At 42.6% G+C, this 24,471-nt stretch overlaps 1 protein-coding gene across 1 annotated transcript in view; it reads left to right on the top strand.

Annotated features, from left to right (window-relative positions):
* cdh2 (cadherin 2, type 1, N-cadherin (neuronal)) overlaps window positions 1-24,471 on the top strand; it is a gene marked incomplete at its 3' end in the record, with an annotated part of 94,257 nt that overhangs the window by 38,418 nt on the left and 31,368 nt on the right. The window contains exon 3 of the mRNA XM_079569146.1: window positions 16,496-16,701. Within this exon, the coding sequence (XP_079425272.1) occupies window positions 16,496-16,701 (206 nt within the window). The remainder of the gene's footprint in view (window positions 1-16,495; window positions 16,702-24,471) is intronic.

The raw sequence follows: 24,471 nt of genomic DNA, 5'->3' as shown, positions 1-24,471 counted from the left end.
ATTTTATACTCGCTACTGCCACCTCAGGTCATACGTGTAACTGCACCTTCTATATTAAGCTCGGGCATGACGGCAATTCGGCGAAGTCACCACTTTTTGAGCGACAGTGCAGGATTTTAGAGGCAGTTGTGGTGAACAGGTCTGGGCTCATTCTACACATTAGGACATGGCTGGAACATGTAGGGGGAGGAAAATACATACTTTTTACATTTTGAAACTCCGTATAGTCCCTACAGGTACAGGGTTTAATGCTTTTGAAAATATGACTTATTTACTGTCGATGGATAAATGTCTGTTGTAAGTAATATTTATTATTCTATTTCAGTAAAGCATCTAGATACATTGGGCAGAAAAGTAATTTTTATGTGAAATTGCTACTGGCAGGAGGTGACATAGATAGAGGTAAAGTTTCATAGCAGTTTTAGCAATTTCTACTTTGATATTATCTGGTTGGCACAGCAACAGTTTGAAATTGTTTGCCTGTATCTATGTCACTTCCTGTCAGTGTCCAATAAGGAAGTGAAACTATAAACATTACAAAAATGGTCAAACTAAAGAAAGCTTAAATATAATTGTGTTGTCAGCAAAAAAATATCTATGCAAGTGTCATAGCACCAAATATTAGAGCTTTTTTTTTGTCATGCAGTGTACATTCATTAAGATTGAATTTATGTTTTGAAAAATAAGACACAATGAAGGCAGGATCTGTTGTGGTTTTCAAACATTGTACTTCCTGACTACTTGTTGCCATTGCGATGTGTTAAATGCGACTGTTTAAAGTATTTCATGCATTTAACCAGAGATTCATAACACCATCAATTACAGTTACCTATAGTAAGAAACCTGTTTGCTGAACTCCTTGGCCTCTTTGTAAATGAATTGAACCCGCTCGTCGGTAGGTAATGACCCATTGAATCCAAAAGTCATTTTCTGGCGCGATCATTTAGCCAAAATCGACGGAGCTCCTTGCCGTCCAGTCCCCGGGGGAAATGGAACATTAATTGGCACATGTGTACAGTGAAAATTTTTATCAATGTACTTTGATTGCTTTGGAACAGGCCCGCTGTCGACTTCCCATTTACCGTGTCGTTTATTTATTTATTTTTGTTAAAATGGAATCATTATTTCTCACTCCATGGTCAGGTCCTCCCAGCGGACCGGCTTTGGAGGCTACTGTACTGGTGTGTGCACACTGTGATTAATAGTCACCTATTTTGTTTCCCTTACACAAAGCCCTAGATAATAATTGCCCAAGCGGAACAATGGGCTGTAAGCTTTGGTGCCCCAAAACATTATTTGCTTTTCTCCCAGCAACTGTTTACCAAAGAAAGACTTAATACAAAACGGCCTCACAAGACCTGGTGCCAGTAAAGGTTAACACGGCTCTGCTCATTCTCTCCCTTGTCTCTTTGATTTTTACAAACACATTTGACAGAGATGATCAAGGGCAGGGACTAAGCAGCTCGGAGTCGGTGCTTTTGAGATCAAACGAGCCCAATAATGTCATATTACAGGTTGAACCGAAAGCGGCTTTAGCACCCAGCCCTCGTGATCGGTCTTCTGCACAACATAATGTTTCACTTGGACGTCGTGTCTGCGCCGCGGCTGTGATGAATAGAAGGGACTCGAGAAGAGGCGGCTGCTCACATGTGGACTAACAATGAGGGACTATAGGTGGGGAATCACAGACTACAATTCTCAATGCCTAACAATCCCGTTTCCCGACAGGCCATCACGCAGTTGGTGTTTCATGCTACAAAAGGCAGCGGTCGGACATCGGTTCAAAAGCGATTCTCAAAGCTGTGACAGATAAACTACAGGCAGCAAAATATGTGCGTTAGGGCTGCAGTATTACTCACAAATTGTGTCTTATTGCCAGTGCCAATGTGATTAGATAGTGTTAGGATGAAAAGATAGATGGGAGTTGTTGAGGGGATTTACATTGGTTGTAAGTTAAAGCAGAACTAAGTAAATAGTTGACCATAATAAATCCTTTTTTGTAGTCTCTTTGGGGGTAATACAAGTAAGGCTGCAACTAACGATTATTTTTCTATCGATTAATCTATCGATTATTTTTTCGATTAATCGATTAATCTATCGATTATTTTTTCGATTAATCTATCGATTATTTTTCATGTTACCGATTATTTTTTCATTTAAAATGAAGAAAAAAACATTGATGTGTCCAAATGGCATGGCTTTTATATATTCATTTACTACTAGTCTATTTTCCCCACTTTTTAAAATAGTAAATGGCAAATGGGCCCATTCTCTCACTTCTGACCCTGACCCACAGTTTGGGAATCGCTGATTTAAAACTAACTGAAACCTGAACCTGACGGTTATTTCTGTCTGACCACTGAGAATTAGCCTGTGAGTCGCCCAATTCGTTATAGACTGTGCACATTCAGAGAACCAGAGTTACTGTCAGTTACTGTGCTCGTGAGAACCATGTGGATTCAACTCCTCTTTGAGACAAAAAGGCCACGGACACGGCTTTACTCTCGTCTATCCATCAAACTACTGTCCTGATTCTCCGCTAGACACAACAACAAGAGAGTTTAAATGAGTGTGTGGCCGATGCCCCGAGTCCGCGCAGACAAAACAAGAGAACAGCGCCCGGGACACGGGTGACATGATGCAGCCGCGCATGAGGGCAGCATGAGGGCAGCATGAGGCGAAGCGAGCACCGGGAGACAGACGGCCGAGCGGGGCACGAGCGGAGAAGTAGCCTACTCGCGTGTTGGGAGAGACGGGGAAGGCGGTCGGTCTCTCCTGCTCATTCACTTCAGCAGACTGCTCCGTTTTGGTTTTATATGCGGCAAAGTAGGCGGAGAGTGAGTGCGCGCTGGAAGAGCCTGTCCCCGTAACAACGCGTTGATTAATCAGTGAAACAACACCGTAGTTTGACTGAGATAGGGGCCCTTGCAGCCGCGGGTGTTTTCGTTTCACATGTTTGTTCATAGCCGTTGAGCTGTAGCCTGGCTAACGCCAGACTGAAACCACAAGTGATATTGCAGTTCGAAATGATTGGAGCGCACACAGCAGTCTGGCGTTAGCCAGGTTAGTTGTGCTGCTGTGATATGACATTTCCGCTCGACACAGTGTGCAAACAACAACATTATTAGGCCGTTTCTGGAAATACTCCCACACTTTTGACGACTTTTGCCGTGCTTTTCCCCCCTCGGTCGCAGCGTTTGCATTACGCGCAGCCACGCTGGAAGTAAAATGTAAACAAGCGACGCGTCGACGCACAAAAACGGCGTCGACGTATTTAAGTAATCGACGACGTCGACGACGTCGACGCGTCGTTGCAGCCTTAAATACAAGTGTTGATTGGGGGGGTCTTTCATCTCCCCCTGGTGCCTCTGTCCAGAAAATCACACTTGCAACTTTGCCTTCACCGGGTCGGAGTCAGCAATACTCCACACTAATGGAATCACGAAGAAGCTAGCAGGCTAACGGGCAAAGCTCACTGAGGGCTAGCTCCACTTTAACAGTATTTAAAGCCAATTTTAAATGAAAAAAAATATCTCCATTGGGTAATTGGATGTACAATATCCCTCTCTCCCTTTGTCTTTTCTGTCAGTGTAGTATTTACTCTCACGAACAATTAATGAGTAAAAAACTGTAACATGCTACGACACCTGCAGTGGCGCTTATGGCCTCTGGGGGCACGAGTTGCTTAATTCTGCTTTAAATCATTACAGAGGCATCGAAAAGCAGGCACCAAAATAACTCCTCCATCTTTAGATCCAAGTTTTGCTCCATTTTTTTTGATAGCCATGATGATTTGACATGATTGTTCTGCTTACTGGTTTTAGATGACAAATACTTTAGCATCGGTGTCGAAACCCAAGTGTCATTAAAGCAATGGTATCGGAAAAAATGCAATTATCAGTCCAGTACATTCAAATATTTGTCAAAACTACTTTTTTTATCGCAACCTATACATACAGTACAATCACCGTAGAAGTGCTCCCAATCTGATTGCTATAGCTTTCGTCTTTTTTTTTTCTTTTTTTTTTCCATAGCTATATTGGGCATTACAGCAGTGGGGTTATGAAGCTGGGGCAATTATAGCGGCATGACCTATATGAAATGACACAATAAGGTCAAAGGAAAGCTGTTGTGGACACAGTGTGCTCCATCTCGTTACCTGTAATTGCTTTGTGAACATCTGCCATTAGGGCCACGGAGGGGAGAGGGGCTTTAAGGCGCCATTCCCGCCTCGTAAAAGTGCTGTGGGCGGACTTCGCCGAAAAGATTTCTGCAGTCATAAACTATAAGGCGAGCCGGTGAATGTTGCATACAGTAGCACTTTTCCCGGAGTGAGAATTCGAGTCGGGCGAGCTCCCATGGCGGCGCTAGGATGGCAGGAGAGTGAAAAGGTCAAAAGGTCACGCAACTTCAATTTTTGATTGTATAGACGCCGAGTAAGGCGTTGGTGGCAATATGTATGCAGCAAGATATTTAATACGATTTTCACACAAGTGGCATGGTTTTGATAACATTTGAATGGTGAATGGATATACTTTTTGCTGTACTCATTTTACTGCACATGCATTGTCTACTAATCAAACCTCCACAAAGGCGCAAAATATCGACTCGCAATGGTATAATTAATACATGAAGAATCATCTATTGAAAGCAGGTGAAAACAGATTTTTCATGCAGGGTTAATATGATTTTTAGCAAGTTTTTCCCCCATAACATCTTTTTGTTTGTTAGTAAAAAAAAAAAAAAAAAAGGCAAAACTTCCTTGTATGATGCTTATTTTATGAAATTTTGTCCGGAGATTTCCTGAAAATAACAGAAACGCTGCGGCCCACGCTTATTCATTCACAAATATTGACCTGTTTGGTATCCACGTGTTGCAAGAAAAGCGACCGAGATGGCACTCTAACCCAAATATGGTCATTTTCCCCTTCTGGGAGACAGCCGTGGCCATAGCCTTGGTAAAGACAGGCTTTAGGGCCCCGTTTTCTCAAAATTAGGTTTTGTGTTTTTATTTTCTTGCAACAATTCGTCCACTTAAGTACAGTAAGTAACTACAGGCACCAAACGATTTTTTCAGAGGGATTTTTTAATATCTTATTCCTAGTCTGATTTATCGAGCTTTGAATCATAAAAAACAAAGCAATTTCTTTTCATACCATAGGTGATTTTGACAAAAACATAAAAGACAGAAAACCTGCAGTACATTTTATGTTATTTTTGTTAGTAATCTACAGCAAAAGTTTCAAATTGATTCCTATATGTATTTTTGACTTGCAGTGTCTCGCCTTAAGTTGCCTGCTCTTTCCACATCCATGTGACTGATTTAAGATAATCTGCAAAAAAAATTGTAGCTACTATCTATACTGACTCATTTTGACTTGCCCCTCTTTTGAAATGGTACAAAATAGACTCCCCACAAATAATCTTATTCGGCGGATTTGCTTTAGAACGATTCCCTTTTTTGCTCCCATCTTAAAATAAATGGATTATGACCCCCCCGTTACTCCGCCATTGACCTTTTACAGTGCCATTCTTCATTCTGTTTACTTTCTCCCCTGGCTCGCGCTGGAAGGCATCATAAAGACTTACAAATGTTTGACATCCCTGGTAATGTGGTCAGTTTAATACCCCACTAAAGCCTGCTGTATCAAGCCGCTCGTCTCAATAACTCCCCCCAACCAAATCCCGGTAGCTATGCACGCTGATAACTGCGCAAGGATGTAGCTTAGCCTTATCAGCCCTTGGCTCCAGTGACACAGTAATCCTCACAATACTCGTCTGCCATTGTAGTGGAAAACACTGAATCATTTCATTTAGCCGACAAAAGGCCTGCCAGAACCATTTTCGCATCCCCTCTGTGTTTTCCATTGCCTGTTTGCAAACTATGAAGATGAAATTTGGCCAACGTCAAACGTAAATCTAAAATTAAAACCTTCTTTTGAGGGGAGCCTTGGCATGAATGAGGAACACCAAATAAAACCTCTTTACAGTCGAGTACGTTGGTTGGTTGAGCCATTTTACACAATTTACAAGCACGGATGAAGAGTGAAAATGAAATGTTACTTACATAATTCCTGTAAAGCCTATCCAAACACAGGCTTACAGGCACAATACAAGGTCTAAACACAATGCTACTTACAAATGAGTACAGTTTTGGTTTGTTTTTAGCCAAGACTTTAGCCTTGAGGTAATGGTTAGAGATTGACCGATTTCTCTGAGGCCAATGCAGATTTTTGGGGATTTTTATTGGCCGTTGCCGGTATGCCCGACCGATATTTTCAACCGATATTTTTGGCCATATTTTCCAAATGTCTGGTCAATAATCCTGTAAAAACTGAAATGCTTTAGATTCAATAGTTTCTGTTCCAGCTTTGACTAGTTGCCAGTTAGTTAGCATTAGCATACTCTTGCTAGCCGCAGCCTTTTACACGACAATCCCAAATACAATTGCAGAGATTATAGCTAACTCATCGATTGAATTCTCCAGGTTCTGTGCTTCAAATGACACGCAGCATGTTCATGTTCACTGAGGTTTAGTGAAACTTGTATTGAACAAACTTAGCTTACCCATTTTCTTGTGTTTCTCTTCCCCTGAGGTCTCGGAAGTTGTGAGGGGACTTCCTAGACCTCAGGACTTCGCTGTTTCCAATGGAAAAGGAAAGTCTTTGTCACTTTCGGTCCTGGAGATTTTGGCTTTTATCTGCGTTAGATTAGCCGATAGCCGATATTGTAAAACCTCCAAACATCAGTCGACCTCCAGAAACGGCTTAAAACTCAGATATGGTGTTAAGTTAAGTTGGTTATGAATTCCACAACTTGCCTCTTTTTTTCAAGGAAAGGAAGATTCTGCATCGATCTTTCAGTTATGATTTATGGAGCCTCTGGTGACTCTTTTGCCGTTTTGTCTCTGAATATATGAACTGAGTGGTTCAGGTGATGAATTGATACATTTGATTATTAAGTTGAGAAAGCCTAAATTGCTAACGCTTACAAAGCCCAGTAGTCAGAGCAGGCCAACCACGCTGTCGACAGTGGTGTAGTGGTTCCGCCGTGCCGTTAGCGGCTGTAAAGTGGCATATACAGTAAACACTGCTTGTATTCTGGCTTGGAGCTCGCGGTGGTACTTGTGTTTACATCGTGTGGTGTCTTGTGCTCGTCCAAAGTGTCTTTCTTTGTGTCAGTAGCGAGTGAAGCACCGTCTACTGTATGGGAGGACGGGGTCTGACAATCTACTGGTAGAAAGACCTAAAGCATAGATTATTATTATTTCTATGATGGAACAACTCTACCACACACAGCTCTTGAATTTTTCAGAAAAGATGCAGTTCTGAGGTAAGCGCTTCATCTCTTCAGTCACTAAAAATAGCTTCATTTTGTGGCTAGTACATTTTGCTGGTCCAACCTTTATCCCTAACAACCCAACCAACCAAAACGAGGAAGATATGGTGGTTGATTGTATTGGTGGTGGTAATGAAATCTTTGTGATTCGAGGGTGCGTCCCTTTGCCACTGGCTTGCTTTCTTGCTTGCACGTTGTGTTCCCAGCAGGTAGCATCGCCTCGAAATGGAGTTGATTGGTAGACTCTGTCCCCCGTCAGCTAATCACTGACGGGACAAAAACCGAGAAGCTTCATGTCTGTGAAGAAAATTGAGGTGACTGCTGCCTTGGTGGGGAGCCTGCTTATCTTGTAATTGTGCTTTCGATACCGAAGTTGACAAAAGACAGGCCAGCGACAACCTTTCGCTAATGTGAAAAAAAATCACTTGGAACGGCCTCTAAATCCACGTTTTTCTTTTGTCTCCTCCACTCCAGCGGGGATGGGAGTACGGTAGGCGGGATCCATCGACGTTTTTCCGAGGACCACTTCATAGTATCCTAATTGAGGCAGCAGTTTTTATGATGAGGCGAAAGAAAATCAACAATGTGAGACAAATGCGCAGACCAAACACCGAGGGAACGGTCATTGCAATCGAGCTCGGCGGATGAGCCAGCTGCTTGTTAAAAGTCTGTGTGCTCTGATGCCATTCCCTCTTTAGTTTTCTTAATTGCCAGAGCCCAGTTAGGAGGACAGACGCAAGATGTGTTGTTTTTTTTTTCTTTTTACTCCTCTATGCAAATCCTTTACATATTTTAGACCCGGGCGCAAAATGCACGGGGCGCTTAGTGCGTTTGAAGTGCGCTGCATTAGTGAAACGCCTTTAAGGGCTTAGTCTGGCAAAAGGCGGTATCGTCGTTCCCAGATCCAAGCCCCGGCAACAAACGGTTTATTTCTCTGAAGAATGGGCTGTTTTTAGCTAAACAGAAGAAAAAAAACACCTAATGCTCATCTCTCTGTTGTTGTGTCGTCTTTAAATAAATTGGAAGTGGTTTACTTTAGAATATGATATAATGGGGTAGGTTGCCCGTTGGGGTTAAGTAGTGGCTAAATGGTGGAAGGACTCAAACTTGAGCTCAGCAACTTCACACAATTAGCTGAAAGTTGACAGCGAAAAGTTGTTTCAAGGACAACCAACTTAATAATATAATAACTCAATAAAACAAAATCGACTTCACCTTTTTACTATGACTTCGAGTACCGCAACAACGGTTTCCTGCTAATGCTAATAGCCAATTATGACTACTACTTCCTCTCTGTCAATGTGGAACTATAAAAGCAAGATGGAATAAACTCACTCTATTCAAAAGCCATGCGTTTTTTTTTTTTTTTTTGTCAAGGTTGAAAATGGATTGAGCTGTTCTGTATTCCTGTTCAAAAGCACTTGAGTCTCAAATTAGGACCCGGTTTGAAGAATATCAATAAAAACATGTCTAATGGCGCAGAATACTGGGTTGTAATATGTTGCACGCAGACGTTTTACTCACCAGCCTTGAAGCGGTGAAAATTAGCATTCATAATAGCAGTAATAGGAGGGATAACATATGCACGCGCAATTATAGTGCACAGCCATCTTATTAAAGAAACATTAGAGGCGGCATTGTGCTTTTAGCCATTCGGGCAATAATTGCACAATTACAGAATATGCTGTGAAGAGGGTTTCTGTGGTTAGCCTCCGAATGTGTGCACTGTTGTAGAATGCTGACCCTAATTCAGCATGTCCCGTCCAATCTGGGCTGGGATTAGAACTCCATAGCCAGCACAACACAATCTACCCAATGCACTACATGCTGTTTGCAATGTGGCTGAGTGAAATATCAACATTTCTGAGAGGACCACTTGCTTGGAATGTTTTTTTTTTCCCTCCCACGTTTGATTATGGAGATCGGTGAAAAAATCTCTCTGTCCTTTGTGGTTTTGACAACGCTGCAATCATACAGCTCTATATCTATATTGTACAGGCCTGTGGATCGCACCATTAGTTGCAAACATGTACTGATGATATGCTATACGTACAGTGCATGTTAATGTGCACACACAGGACTTGTGCACGTCAACACGCTGAATTGCAGCCATGTGCTGAAATAAAAAGAGAAGCCTGCACAGCTAAGTGGGCGACAGGTGTGTAAGAGACGAGGAGGATACTTCAGTTGGAAAGAAAAGCTCCCGCACACCGTCTCACTCTTTAGACATTTATACAAAGCTATGCGCTGTTGGGCATGTTTTTAGTGATGGCGGAAACTGGGAAGAAATGTAGAAAGGTACTGCTAGCCCCTGAGCAACAGGCTTGAGACCCCTGACGTAAAGATCCTGCATTGTTCATCGTATAATTGTGAAATTCTATGGTGTGGTTTCGTTTTGTGTTGTTGCTCTTCTCTTTTACAATTCGCCACGTGGTTGTTTATGTGCTATCTACGAAACAAATGAGGACCTTGTTATAGAAACATCATGCACCTGCTTGGGAATATAGACGCTGGAAATAGCCTAAACTTTGAGACGAGGAGCGGTCTGGGTAGTGGCTCGCCCATTGGACAGCTAATGAGATGAAGCTTTTATACATTCAGCACCGGCCTCTGATTTACAACTCGGCGCGGTCGCCAACAGGGGCTAATGCATTAAAACCTGGCCACTTTCACATGCGATCACCACCCGCCATTGTGTCCAAGGTGCCATTAGCGTGGGTGCGGCCGCGCGGATCCGCCACTGGGGTCCTCTTTCGCCGAGCGATGAGACGGCCATGATGAGTGTTCCTCGGACGTGACTTCACTTTCCAGAAATCATGACGCCACGGTGTTATCTCACAGAGGTTTTTCACATTTACGGCACATTAGAGGGGGCTTTCCGCCTTGCTGGCTCACAGTTTTATTTTTTGGCAGAGGAGTAAAAAAAAAGAGAGAAAATCGTGGAACATTTACTTTTCAGCTTCATTCCCCATCCCCAATGAAATGTATCTCTTTTCCCTGCCTGGAACTATTCGTGCCTGTCTGAGTCGGCCGTCACGTGATGCGAGTGCACAATGGAGAGGCTCTCTGGTTAGAGGTTAGCCGGGTTTTGTGTTGCTTGTCAGGAGAAAAACGGGGGGTGGCATCCCGGCTGTGAATAGGATCATTGAGTCGGAGGTAATTTTGGGCCCCGGTGCAGGGCATTAGTTGGACAGGCCATTCTGCTGACAACCCAGTTTTTTTTTCCTCCTCTTCCCTGGCTTTTTTTTTTTTTTTCACTCTCCTAACCCCAACCCCCAACCTCCCTGCTGCATCGGCATTTCTGTCCAAAGCATAGACCTTTATCATTGTAGCCATGACGACACGTCTGATAGGGCGTGGCACGTCTCTTTGCAGCCATGAGTAGATTATCAAGGACTCAATTCAGAAATATGATAGGTAGATATGATGATATGAGATATTTTACTATGTTATGAAATGAATGTGGGTGTGAAAGTCTGCGACAGACAAAACAAACCAAACATGTTACAGTTGCGATTAGGTTTGCAATTTATGCTTTGAAATCCAGGTTGTGTTCTGTTCACTTTGCACATTTTAACATATCCAAGAATACAAGCATACAAGAATCACATGCATTTCTATTTCTGCCGATTGACAATTTCAATCTTTGCCAGTTTTAAGCAACCATTAAAGTTTTCATTCAATTGGATTATGCAGCTGCATCTACAAATCCTGAGTGTGAACTTTGTATCCAGATTACAAACCAGTACTATGCATCAGACACTAGATGAAAAACTTGTCATAAGGAGGATTCGTTTTGGAGCCTACATTTTGCAGTATTGCATCGTGCAGTTACAGCCGCCAGGTTTACCGGACGTGTTTTGCTAAGACCCAGGAGTGCTGCCTGATAAGTGAATAGACACACGCTGGACATGCCCATTCATTATCATTGAGAACGGCCGTGCCTGCTGGGAGTTTGTGTAGCCGTTGCCGTGGGGTCCGGGGAGCTGAAGAGGCTCTCGGAAGGCTGGTCCCGATGGCCGCATTTCAGACAATGTTAAAGAGTTGGAGCTTAGCTTGACAAGAGGGCCAGAGCTAGAATAAGTCACAGTGGGATAGGGGCTGTCAAAAGCATTGTTGCACAATCGCACACACACAAAATGGATGGACGATGGCGCAAATGGGGAATAAAATAGCAGGTTGGCAGTTTTGGGCAGACATTCACACAGGCAAAGTAGGATTATGGTCAGGTAATAGAGGGTACATCATTTTCATCATAGGAATCACTGAAATGCCGTCAGCTATCTGTGCCCGTTCTCCAAACACGTACATCTGGACCTGTTTGGTTAGAACGTTCTATCCCCATATAAATGAATGGAGAAGCAAGTCTCTATATTAAAGCAATAATATTTTTTACATAGGGCCTCATTTCCTAGTTATCCAGAGTGTTGTTTATTTCTGGAGATATGTTTTTTTTAATTCATGCAGTCCTTATTTGAAGAGTGGCACTAGGCTAGTGCTTGGCTAGTACATGTCTATGGTAACTAGTAGCCTGCATTAAAAACAGTCTGATCCAAGCACAGTGCACCTGAGGCAAATCACTTTACAATTACAACCATTTTGCATTTAAAATTATTTATATTTGAGCAGCATCAACTTCATGGTTGTAAGCGAGGCAGCAGCGGAGTGATCTGCTAGAAAATAGTCTCTCAAAATCCGGTAATTCGTATGACACAAGTTCATTTATATTTCAAAAATGATTCAGTCAACACAGACATTTATATCGGTAGTCTGGTGTTAAAAGTGATTTGCCTCAGGTGCACTGTGGAGTGGGTCAGACTGTTTTTAATGCAGGCTACCTCTTACCATAGACATGCGCTAGCCTAGCACAAGCCTAGCGCCACTAAACTCTTCAAATATAAGGACTGCATGAATTAAAAAATAATTCATGAGGCCCGATGTCAAAAATCCTGAATTATCCGTTCAAAGTATGGTTTGATGGCATTTATAAAATTTTTGTGGTTTCTCTAACAGTAACATATTACAATATGATGTTTGGGGTCATTGGATGTGTATCTGGACCCGCAAAACACAGAAACTTGAATATGATTTAGCATTTATCTCAGAGGACACGTGCTAATGTACCCTTGCATGCTAATTTTTATATAAAAAAATATATGCACATTCATTAATGATTTCTGACTAGGCTTTGACATCACCTGAATGTGGGCTATGGGATGGCAACAGCTCAAAACATCTGGATCATGGCTAAATGCTAATGGCTATAGGAAAATTACATTGAGCAGCAGGCTAACGGACACTCTAAAGCAGTGGTTCTCAACCTTTTGGAGCCGCGGCCCTCATTATAACAGGTAAAGGGGTTCGTGACCCCCCGCCTGGGTCACACCGTGAGAAATAGGAACATTAGCCAACATAATTCTTAAAGCAGTACTAAGTAACGTGTTTACCTTAATAAATCCTTTTTGTAGTCCCTGTGGGGGTAATACAAGTGTTTATGGGATGATTGGAGGGTCTTTCATCTCCCCCTGGTGTCTCTGGACAGAAAACCATGTTTGCAACTTGACTGCCACCGGTCCGGAGAAAGCAATACACACTAATGGAATCACGAAGAAGAAGCTAACATGCTAACGGGCAAAGCTAACTGCGGGCTAACGTCACTTTAAACAGTATTTACAGCCAAGTTTGAGTGAAAAAAAATATTTCCATTGTATAATTGGATGCACAATAACCCTCTCTCCCTTCGCCTTTCCTGTCAGCGTAGTATTTACTCCCCAGACAATTAATAAGTTAAAAAAATCGTAACTTGCTACTACACCTGCAGTTGCGCTTATGGCCTCTAGGGGGAAGAGTTACTTAGTACTGCTTTAAAAAAACAAATGGCTCATCAAACTACGAACAAACAATGGCACTCTGGTAAAATAGCACATAACACCTGCTACAACAAAACATTAGATTATATGCTAGTGAAAATATATTATATATTTTATTCAAATGATCTGACGACCCCCCAAATTTGTCTCCTTGGGGGTCCCGACCCAAAGGTTGAGAACCACTGCTCTAAAGGTTTCCTGGAGTAGCAGACTTGCTAGCTGTCCGCATCGAGCGCCGACTCTGTTTTATTTGTATGATTTTGTATGATTTTATCCTGAATGAAATACTTGACATTCTGCACAGCGTGTAAGATTAAATGGGAACAATGCAGACTTGCTCCGCATCACTCGCATTCCTTTCATATGGTAAAATATATCCCATTTGCAGCCGTCGTACCTTGACTTTGAATGTAGTTTTTGCTAACATGGTTCATTAGACGGTGCAAAGTAAACCCTAAACACAATATTGGTTTCTCCTCCACTACCATTTAACATGAAATAGTTAAATGTTAATTTTATTCCTCAAAATCCAAACTCCACTCCTAACAAAGAGCTGTAGCGGCCACAGGATTGCGCCAGGTAGATAACTTAGATTCACTTTGTACTAGATCTCGATTAGATTACACTTTGATTTTCGGCACATCCCCAGGCAAAAATCCCAACCCAGCAATGGAACTTTCATCCCAACTAACATTTTCATCTTTGCAGATAACGCTGCAACATGAAATACTGTAAGCTAAATCAGATAGCGGCTTCTTTGTTTCCAGAGAACACAGTCTTTCCAGGGTACTATGCATTCTTTTAAATGTAAAGCAAAATGGCTTCTGTATACAATAGATAAGGACAAGGTCATCTGTCTCTACAGGAGGTTCAAAGATAAACTAATTGGGTAAGGGTAATTGAACAAGGAAGGTGATGGTCAATAAAGAGTGCATTCCAGCGCTGAGGAACTATCTTGTCATCTTCTATCTTCATTATTGGAGCTGCTGGCTGCCTTACAAGGTTACCCCACCGCATGTGCTGTTTAGCAATATTTAGATAAATGACTCTTCTTGAGATAAAAATCCAGTTTGCGGCGCTGCTTTCTGGTTTTTGTCAGCATTTAAGTCTTCTATGGAAGGAAGTGGACAAATGCATTTTTATGATAGCACTTAGTGTTATGGTTGGGCAGATGAAGTTACTTTGCAATTTTAACCGCAATTGAATGGAAACTGCACCGGTTGCTGTTACCAAATCGCAAAGGGTGCAGTATTTAGGTTAATACAAAGTGTCCCTATGTGGTCCTTTATAAAACCACCTGCTAATGTTGTGGTTTAGCCAGTATAAACACACTTTGACTTGTGCTGTGTGTGGTTATCTTATTAGTTTAGCAGTTTATAATGTTCTAAGTGTTAATACTCCTAGATGTTTAAAGGAACAGGCCACCATTTTTCCATACTGAGATATGTTCTTGCCTGAGCTTAGACGAGTTGATGCGTACCAGTCTGGTCTTTGTGCGTGCCCGGGGAAGAGCTTGGTCGCTTCCAACTTCACCCCCGTTTGGAGCCATAGGAATACACTGGGAGAGGCCAAATGCTAACAGCATCTTTGGTCTTTTTGCATCACTGAGGGCACACAGTTCTTCCATACTGAGATATGTTCTTACCTGAGCTTAGACGAGTTGATGCCTTTGATGTCTTTGTGCCCGAGGAAGAGCGTAGTAGCTTCCAACATCACCCCCGTTTGGAGCTATAGGAATACATTGAGAGAGGCCAAATACTAACAACATCTTTGGTCGTTGTGCGCGACTGAGAGCGCGCACAACGACCAGACAGGTACGCATCAACTCGTTTAAGCTTGGGTAAGAACATATCTCAGTAAGTAAAAACGGTGGCCTGTTCCTTTAAAGGGTGGGCTGAATCTTGTCAGATATAATGGCATAACTACTTATTAAAAACAATGATCTTACAACCACACTTATTTCAGAAAAAAAACATTCAGCCCTACATTTCTTATTAATGTTTTATAAAGTTGAGATCACGCTGCGTTTTGGCACGTTCAACTGCCAGTGTTTGTGCGAAAGGGCTGTACTATTAATTTACGCCCGAGGCAAAAACTTCAGACTTCCTGTACACTCTTGTTGTGAATCCCCTTCTCCAAAACCCCAAGGACCCGAGAGCTCCCCAAGGTGCAGGCACAAAAGAAGATTAGGTACCCCCTCCAAGGCTTTTGTTAAGCAATCCCACTTCGGTCGTGAATAATTCAAGGCCTCCACACAAACTGGTAACATAGTGATGTTCTTGGCCGTAAGGATTTCTTTCTTTTTTTTTTTCTTTTTTTTTTTATCCCTTTAAACCTTTTGTGCTCTGGCAAAATAAGAAGAGGGTCTAAAGCGTGGGGGGATTCGGGGGTCTTTCATTAGTGGTGGCATTTCGAGGTATCTGGAGTAATGTATGAGAAACTGTACCATAATAATTGAATCAAAATCACATCGCAAGGACTGCAGTTATTTCTGATATGCTTATAATAATGTCGGCTTATCCATTGAGCGAGGAGCCTTTCGAATGCATACTACAGTTCGCTAGTTGCTCGGTTGTTGTAGTACAGTCAGCCACTGGGAGCGACACCAATGGGACTACAGCCCCCATGAGCCCCCCCCCCTAGTGTCTGCTTGCCGGTTGCCTCGTGCGCATCCTGAACTTTCTTTTCCTTTTTTTTCCTTCTTCTTTTCCTGGCTATAGCTCGCGTGCTGATGAAATAAACATCACACGCAGAAAGTCGGCGCGTCTCCGGAGAGAGCGCGGATCAGTAGTCATCCGCATGCATGTCATCTGGGACAAAGCTAGCATGAGATAGCCTCCCCTCGGCTGGCGATGGGGGGAAAAAAAAGAAGAAAAAAAAGCCTCGCCGAAAATAAATGGGAAAGAAGTCAAACAAAACGGCGCATTTAAACAAGTTTACACATCATGATTTTGATTTATCGGTCGGCTTTTGAGGTGTTTTCCCTTAATAGCCCTGAAGCAGCCGCACTTTCCTGTTTTGATTTACTTTTTTTTTTTTTTTTTTTACTCCCCTCCTCCGACTCGCTTCCACTGCACCTGTTTGGAGCAATACCTTAGGGGCGCAGCTTGAAGTGAATAATGTATGAGCGTGAGGGAGAATCACTAAACCTTTGTGGACCCTCTGTCTCTGAGTCTGTCTACTTTCTGTCCATCCGCCTCCAATCCTTTGTCTCCACTGTTTATTTCGTTGTTATTGTTGTTGTTGTTTCTAACCAAAGTATTTCTCTTTCTTCTTCTGTCTCGCAGTGGATTTTGCCAACTGTGGAAGAGGCCAGCTGAAGTTCGAAAGCGGTAGCGCGTCGGATTTCCGGATAGACCCGAGCGGAGTGGTCTACGCCGCGAGGAATCTTGAGTTGACCGGACCGGCGTCATTCACAGTGAGGGTCAACGACATCGCCACCAAACAGCAATGGACCGCGCAAGTCGGAGTGTCTCTGCAGTCACGCCAGCAGGTAAACCCAGCGCCCACGAGGTTCAAATTGTGATCTGGCTAAATGATATATTAGCTAGATATAGTTTTAAAGTGTTACCAATGCAAGAGGCTGATCTACAAGGTAGGCATGGAATGTGCCCAACCAAGAACCAAAACAAAAGTGGCCACCTGCATTTTACTAACTGTTATGGTATGTGCCCAACAAGTGAGATCAGCAGACTACCTTAAGATCCTGAATGAGCAGGTTATTCCATTCAGGGAGCATTTTCACTCATGGATTGGCCACCACAGGTTTTGACCTCATTGAGAATCGTGGGATGTGCTGGAGAAGACTTTGCGCAGTGTCACTAGAGTTGGGCAATTTTTCCGTCCCAAAAAATGTTCTTATAAAAACTCTATTTACGATTTTATTGGATTATTATTATTTTTTTTATAAAATAACTGCTGACTGTGAATATATTTTAAATATATATATTATTTGTTTTTTAGGTCAAGTGCATCAACAAACCCAAAATAGCAAAGGCAATCACTGTATGAAACTGAAAAGTCACTGTGCAGTGTGCAGTCTTAAACAGTCTACACTTTTAATACTAAAGAAAACATTTCATTTCATTTAAACTTAAACATGTCACACTGGCAAACAAGGTAGTATACAAAACAACTATTTCACTGATGCAGTGGGAGGAACCCCCTTTAAGAAGGGCACCAAAGTTACAGATGCTCTTTGAGCTCTTGGACTGAAACAGGAGCACCTATTTTGCTCTGCCTGATCCCGTCAGACCTCGGAAACTAAGTAGTGAAGGGCCTGGTCGGTACTTGGATGGGAGAGTATTTAGGAACACCAGGATGGGTGAATGTATTGTGTGAGTGTGTTTGTAGTGGTTGGAGGGGCCGATAGCACAGACTGGTTGCCTCACTTCTGTCAGTCTACCCCAGGGCAGCTATGGCTTCCCACCACCGAGTATGGTGTGAATGAATAATGACGACAGTGTAGCGCTTTGAGAAACTTGAGTGTAAGGCATTATCATTCTTAATTTAAACATAGATGGGTGATTACAATAATGAAATTATCCCTCTATGAAAATATGAATCGATTTTTTGTAAAGCGCTGTTTTTTGCCTTAGTGGTCACACTTTCCCATTATTGATACTAGATCTGGGTGAAAACCTGATGCAACACTGGATCTTTTATGATGTTCACACTGAAATGGTATTTCAGATCACAACGTCACTGCATTCATTGACATTTAAAATGACATTTAAAAAAATATATACCTTTTTTTAGTTACTTACTGGTGAGGAGAGTTGAGACACTACCACCGCATGGAGAGTCTTTTTTTTTTTTTTTCTCACAAATTGCTACCTTTGCAATGTACTTTTGGTACAGGATCTTTAAGTGATAGATTGGACTTTTGTTGGTGAGATTCGCCGCTATATAAGGAGTTAACTCATTTTTTTATTCATTTATTTGTTTTATTTTATAGGGACAGAAACAAAAAACATAGACAAACTGTAACATAAGTCTGTTGTACTATGCATCATAGTGCTTATAGCAGAAGCTAGTTTGCAGCACTTGTTCCTAGATGGGCTTTTATAAAAACAGTTAAAAGCACAAAACCTTTCCTTTCATAGTTTCATGCCATGTGTTGGAGTGGAAGCTAGCTTGCTAACATGCCAGGTGCTTGAATGGAGGCTAACCAACATGCCAGGTGGTAGACTGGAAGGAAGCTGACATCGCAGGTGCTTTAAAGGCAGACCCGGTAGTAATTTAGATGTTTCAAAGAAATGACGAACTGCCAGCGTACTCATTTCTGGTTGTGATCGTGAAGTCAAAGACCCCACACGCACACACGGCACTGGTTTAGCGTGGTTAGTGTTTCTTCATTGTTTACCAAACTTAGCGGGGAGAAGAAAAAAAAAATCATCATCGTCACTTCCAATAACTTCCGCTTATTAGGCCCGCCGCACATTCACAGATGACTGGTCTCCTAAATTGAAGCAGGTGTTCAGTGAGACTCTCTAATTAAAACTTAATGTGTCAATTTACCAGGAGTGCAAACGTATACTCAACGCGGTCAGCGGATAGCGAGAGCAGATGCAGAATAGCAGCTCGTAAAAGTTGATTTGACTAAGCTCGCCTTTTCGATTGGGGGCGGAGGGGGAGGGGGGTTGCTGGGTGGGTTATTGCCTCGTCATCCGAAAAGGGGGGACGAGCGGCGATTGCTACGGGGAGGCGGAGAGGTAGGGGAGGCATCTGTCGGGCCGATCCAGTGGATATGTTAGTCATCTGCAATTAGCTCCGATGACCGCGCGTCCGTGTGTCGACATGAGGCCCGGCGGAGGATCACAGGAGGAGGGGCGGGGGAAATAGCTCCGCACAATTGCTCCGCTGCCTTGTTACCAGGAAATGAAAAGAATCACTCCACGGACTGATTTATTCCCGGGGTTTTAACTTCAGAGGACACTAGATTATGGGAGCTTTTCTCAATTAGATCATATCTGAAGCTTTTAACTCGGGAATAAAACATGCTTGTCTGCCGAGGAGATCTGCTCTGTGTTCTTTCTCACGCTGCAGGGTCAGACGAGGTCCAACATGTGCTCGGGACTAATGCGCAGACTTGAAATGGGGATTCTCGAGTGGGCTGCTTCTAGGACTCAATTTGTTCCTCGTCATTATTGTTAATGGTTTTGGTATGGAGCTAAACAGCCCCGCCCACTTCGAGACCCATTACGGGTAAAATTCATAACAATTTCCCCCATAGACTTGAAACAAGAAGTCTAAAATAATGATGAGAGCAATTTATTTGAGGTTTAAACTATTTCCCACACTTTTATTTAGGTTTGGAACTAGAGGTCAACTGATATGGGTTTCTCTAAGGCCGATGCCAATTTATTTATTTATTTTTGACAGACATCTATAATCCTGTAAAAACATAACTACTTGGCCACTCCAGCAGTGGCCGATTTTACATGATTACTTTAGGTGATTCAATCATAGTATCTGTCCCAGATTTGATCAGTTGCCGTTAGCATTAGCGTGCTGCCATTAGTATTAGCATGATGCCGTTAGCATTAGCTTGCTGCTGTTAACATTAGTATGATGCTGTTGGCCTTAGCATTCTATTGCTAGCCACGGCATTTTGCGCAGCGATCAAAAATACAATTGTGTGCTTTAAAATGACATTCAAGCATGTCCATATTGAGTTAGCCTAAGTGAAACTTGTATTTAACAAACATGTAGTTTAACAGTTTTCATCGTGATGTTTCTCTGTTCCCTTGAGGTCTATGGAATTGTGAGAGGACTCGTTTTAAAGCCCTGATGTCGCTCTTTCCAATGCAAAAAAAGGCTATCAGTCTCTATCACTTTCGGTCCCAGAGATATTGGCTTTTTCGGCGCTAGATCGGCCCAAATATCGGCGCCATATATCAGTCGGCCGGTATATTGGTCGACCTCTTGGAACCTAATGCCGGGTCGGTCTCACAATACAATGTTTTTTTAAGTTTCCATTGTGTGGAATTATTCAACTTGGAGGAAAGTACAATCTCTAGCGATGTGTGCCAATTCAGCAAGAAACCTGAGGGCCACCGAGTTTTTATCTGAGAGTCGTGAGAGGAGTTTTAGGTCCTGAACCACCAGCTCTGACAGATTAGTATGTTTCTTCCTTTTGCAGCACTCCCATTCACGGATCGAACACATTCTCATTTGTCCTTGTCCGCTGTGGGCATTCATTTATGATGTATTTCACAGCCTTGGCATTAGATGGCAAACAACTCTGCTTTCTCCAAACTGACCATGAGCTTGTCATTGGCAACGATCAACATTTCTGGACTTTTCAAACTTATTCCCGGCTCAATTTCCTTTCTTGGCACGCGGTTCGTCCCCGCCACGCTACTTTTCTCATTAGCCCTAATCAGCACTTTCCGATGCAATAATCCTGCTTAATTTACAAAGACCAGTCGACTCCTCGTTTTTAATCCCTACATTGTACAAGCGTCCTTGAGTGTCTGTCAGGCCGCGCCGACAATCTCCCGGGCGCTGTGTTCTTCTACGCGAGCGCAGATTAGAAGTTTATACCGACAGTTATGCGCCGTTAATGGCACTACGGCCGCGCCGGTCTGCTGGGCCAAAATTAAACTTGTACCTGGTTATTATTGCGCGGCGTTTGGATACACACTCGTTAGCCCTTGACAGTCATTAAAGCCGTCCTGCAGGTATGCGATTTTAATGACGCTATTTGTCACTGTTATCGCTCGGTCATTGAGCGAGGAAAAAACATACCGGACCGAATCTTTGTCTTTTTTTTTAAAGGAGATTTTCCCATCTTTTCATCTTCAGGTGTTTTTAAATGAGCGGAATTCAAAAAACCCACATCTTTGTTTTGGTGATGAAATCGCCGATCACGTTTGCCCCCCAAAAAAATATCCGCCAGCTATGAGGTCATAAGCAAGTAATTTCCCCTCCAGGGCTATTACTGTCACAAATCGTCCCACATCTTTTAATCACATCAAGCATTGAGGATTTTATTAGTGCCTGAATGCGATAGCCTGAGGGGAAACATTTTAATCAATGACATCCACACAATATTGTCACAAGCATTAGCACGTCCCTGCCCGCTAGCATTGTTGTAGCCTCAATACCGGCCGGATTGTGAGGAGAATACCATCTTCCGGGAAAAAAAAAAGACAAATCAAAACAAAAAAGACAAAAGAGAGCGACACAAATGTAATTCCCGCACCTCCGAACAATCAGCCCATCCGTCACGGGCGGCACTTTTTCCCCCCCCCCCGGTTTCCTCCTCCCCCGTCACAAGATGGAAGACGTTCTCCGGGAAGCGCGGACCTCCGAGCTCCTCTTCTTCGCGCGCTCCGCCTCGCGCGCCCCATTCATCATTGCGGGACGCGCGTCGCGAATAATTACCCGCTTTCGCCGACGTCCATTTTAATGGGGTAATAGATATTTCGAAGGCTGCCGCTATCTGTCTGCGCGCCGCTCTCCGCATCTCCAAGTAGCATAATCGGATTTCAAACATGATTAGTGCAAAAGCTCCCTGACAGCTCCCCAGATGTTAGGGGAAGGGGGGGGCGAGATATGGGTCACGTTCGAAGGTGGCAAAGCGGTAATTAATTTCTATGTTTTGTAATTCGTTTTTGTTTGGAATCCATCAAACCGCTCCGGCGTTTGAGCGATTACAAAGGCGTTCTGGGAGGTGTCATTTATTGTCATTGAACGATTTCTTTTTTTTTTTCTTCTTCTTCTTCTTTGCACATTGTTTACGTTTTCCTTGCTCCGCGCCTTGTTTTTGTTTCAAGGTTATTGTAACTTTCTTTGGCACCACTTCAGTCTTCACCTCAGTCTCTAGAGCGGGCATAGGCAATTGGAGCCATCTGTGTGTTTAGTATCTGGCTCGCAGGTAGCATCCTCCTTTGTTTCAGATCTCATTCATTACAGCCGAGGGAAGGATGGCAGATCTATTATGGACGAGGCCCCTGTCTGCCGGTGTGTGGCCGCATTTTATCGGGATGTAAGGCGAAGGGGGTGCAATTTATAAGGGAAAGCGATGCCAGTAGCATGTGGTTGCTGTGCATCACAGTGCACCAAGGTGTAGTTGGAGATTCAAGTGAGAGATAAGATAATACAAAGCGAGTATGGAAGCCTTGCAGGGACAGACACTGTACTAGGGTGCACGGGATTCGCTCAATTGCAATTTTTGGGGACAAGCATTGCGAAACACAACTGTTAAGCCTTATAGGGCACGCATTGAAATACTTTGAAATGAATAAGAGCGTTATTGGGGGTCATAACACAAGTTTATTTCCGTTGTAGCATTTGTTGTCATAATCAAGAGTTTTTTGTAATGTGATTGTGTTTTATGTGCAGTTGGAGGGGTCAGTCACCTCCAATATTAAAGATTTTACTAAAAATAACCTTTGGCAACATAAAAACATAGTCCTAGGGTTTATAGGTTCTTTTGTCAAGAAAATACTTTAAGTAAATACTGTACTTTAGCGAACAGGCCGTATGATCAAATATGGTGCCTGCCTTTTTTATGCTGTAATTTCACTTATTTCACTAAATCCCCGAAAACCAACACATGTATCATCACTTAGCACAACTATACACCAATAAAATATGTGAGTTTCATCAACTTACCAAGGATCGTTTTCAATTTATGTAAAGAAATATACCATGAATTTAGCCTCACTTGGGCCTTCTTCAGACTTCAGAGAAAACAGGAAGTTCAGATTTGTTGATGATCTGGGGTTCTGGGAGTTGGTCAAGTCTAGGTTCAGAAACACTATGTGCCCAAAGAAGATGATCCGCTGATGACCTGAACATCCTGAATGACCAGGTCATTCCATCAATGGATTTCGTCACTGTGAGGGCATATTCCAAGATGACAATGCCAGGATTCACCAAGCTCACCAGAGTGGTTCAGGGAGCATTGAGAAATCCTTTGTTACACATGGAACGGCCACAAAAGAGTCCAAATCTAAACCCCATTGAGAATCTTTGCGATGTGCTGAAGAAGGTTTTGTGCAGAGGTCACAGTCTACCATCATTGATACAAGAATCTGGTGAAAAATGAAGCATTTCCCAGCAAATTCAGTAGTGTTTGAACCGCGAAACTAACACAAAAATTACATGCGTTTCAGAACATGTTTGTAGAGATCTAGGCAGACCACAAGCAGCCAGGGTATTTTGTTATTTGCAAAGAATATTATACTACTTAAATAACCTTTATGATATAGTAATTGAAAGTTCGGTTTGATTGTGATTGACTGTGCATCCCTGACCAGTGAAATGGTCTGTTCACTTGATTAAAGGTGCATTATGCAGCTTTTTAGTGAGGAAAAAAAGGTGGTAACACTTTACATTAAGGGCCGGTAAGTCTTTGGTGCTTACAGTGGTAATTCTAGATACTTATGGTGGTACTTACATTGGTAAATACTAGTAATTATTGTGGTACTTACAGTGGTGCTTATGGTGGTACTTAAATACTAGTAATATTAGTGGTACTTATAGGTACTTATTATGGTACTTACAGTCGTGCTAATGGTGGTACTTACAGTGGAAATTCTAGGTACTTATGGTGGTACTTTCAGTGGTAAATACTAGTAATAATAGTGGTATTTCTAGGTACTTATTGTGGTACTTATTGTGGTACTTACTGTGGCGCTTATAGTGGTACTTGCAGTGGTAGTTCTAGGTACTTATTGTGCTTAAACGATACTATAGTGAGAATTACAAGGTATGTACTTCTAGAAACAGTGGTAGCTCTTAGTGATGAAGGCTATACTTCTTGTTTTCCCTGTCACACAGTCCTAGAAATTACTTATGTTTGTAGAAGTACCTCATTTACTACCTATGAATTGCTGCTGTAGCATCCTTGAATTGCCAGTACGTACCATAGTAAATAGAAGTACAACCTTCATTACTAAGAGTTACCCCTGTTTCTCTTAGTAATGAGAGATACAGTGGTAACTCTGTGACTCCCTAATCCTACCTCCAACTAGTAATTACCACTTTCAGTGCTACAATAAGTACCACTGTCATTACTAGTAATTACCACTGTAAGTACCATGGACTTACCGGCCCGTAATGTAAAGTGTTACCAAAAAAGTTTATGTTTGTGCGTATTTGACCTTGTAGGGCCCAGCGGCTGTAGGAGTGGTCCGCATGGCGCTTTTACTTTCCATCACAGTGGTCTCTAAGACGCTCCAGGATCAATTGCCTTTTAGGTTTTCAGGTGAGAGGGTCCGTCAGAGGTGAAAATCTTCCAAACAATTGA

This window comes from Gobius niger (assembly GCF_951799975.1).
Source record: "Gobius niger genome assembly, chromosome: 13".
NCBI classification, from domain to species: Eukaryota; Metazoa; Chordata; class Actinopteri; order Gobiiformes; family Gobiidae; genus Gobius; species Gobius niger.
Note: the sequence above shows the minus strand (reverse complement) of the source record. Positions and strands in the feature narration are given on the sequence as shown.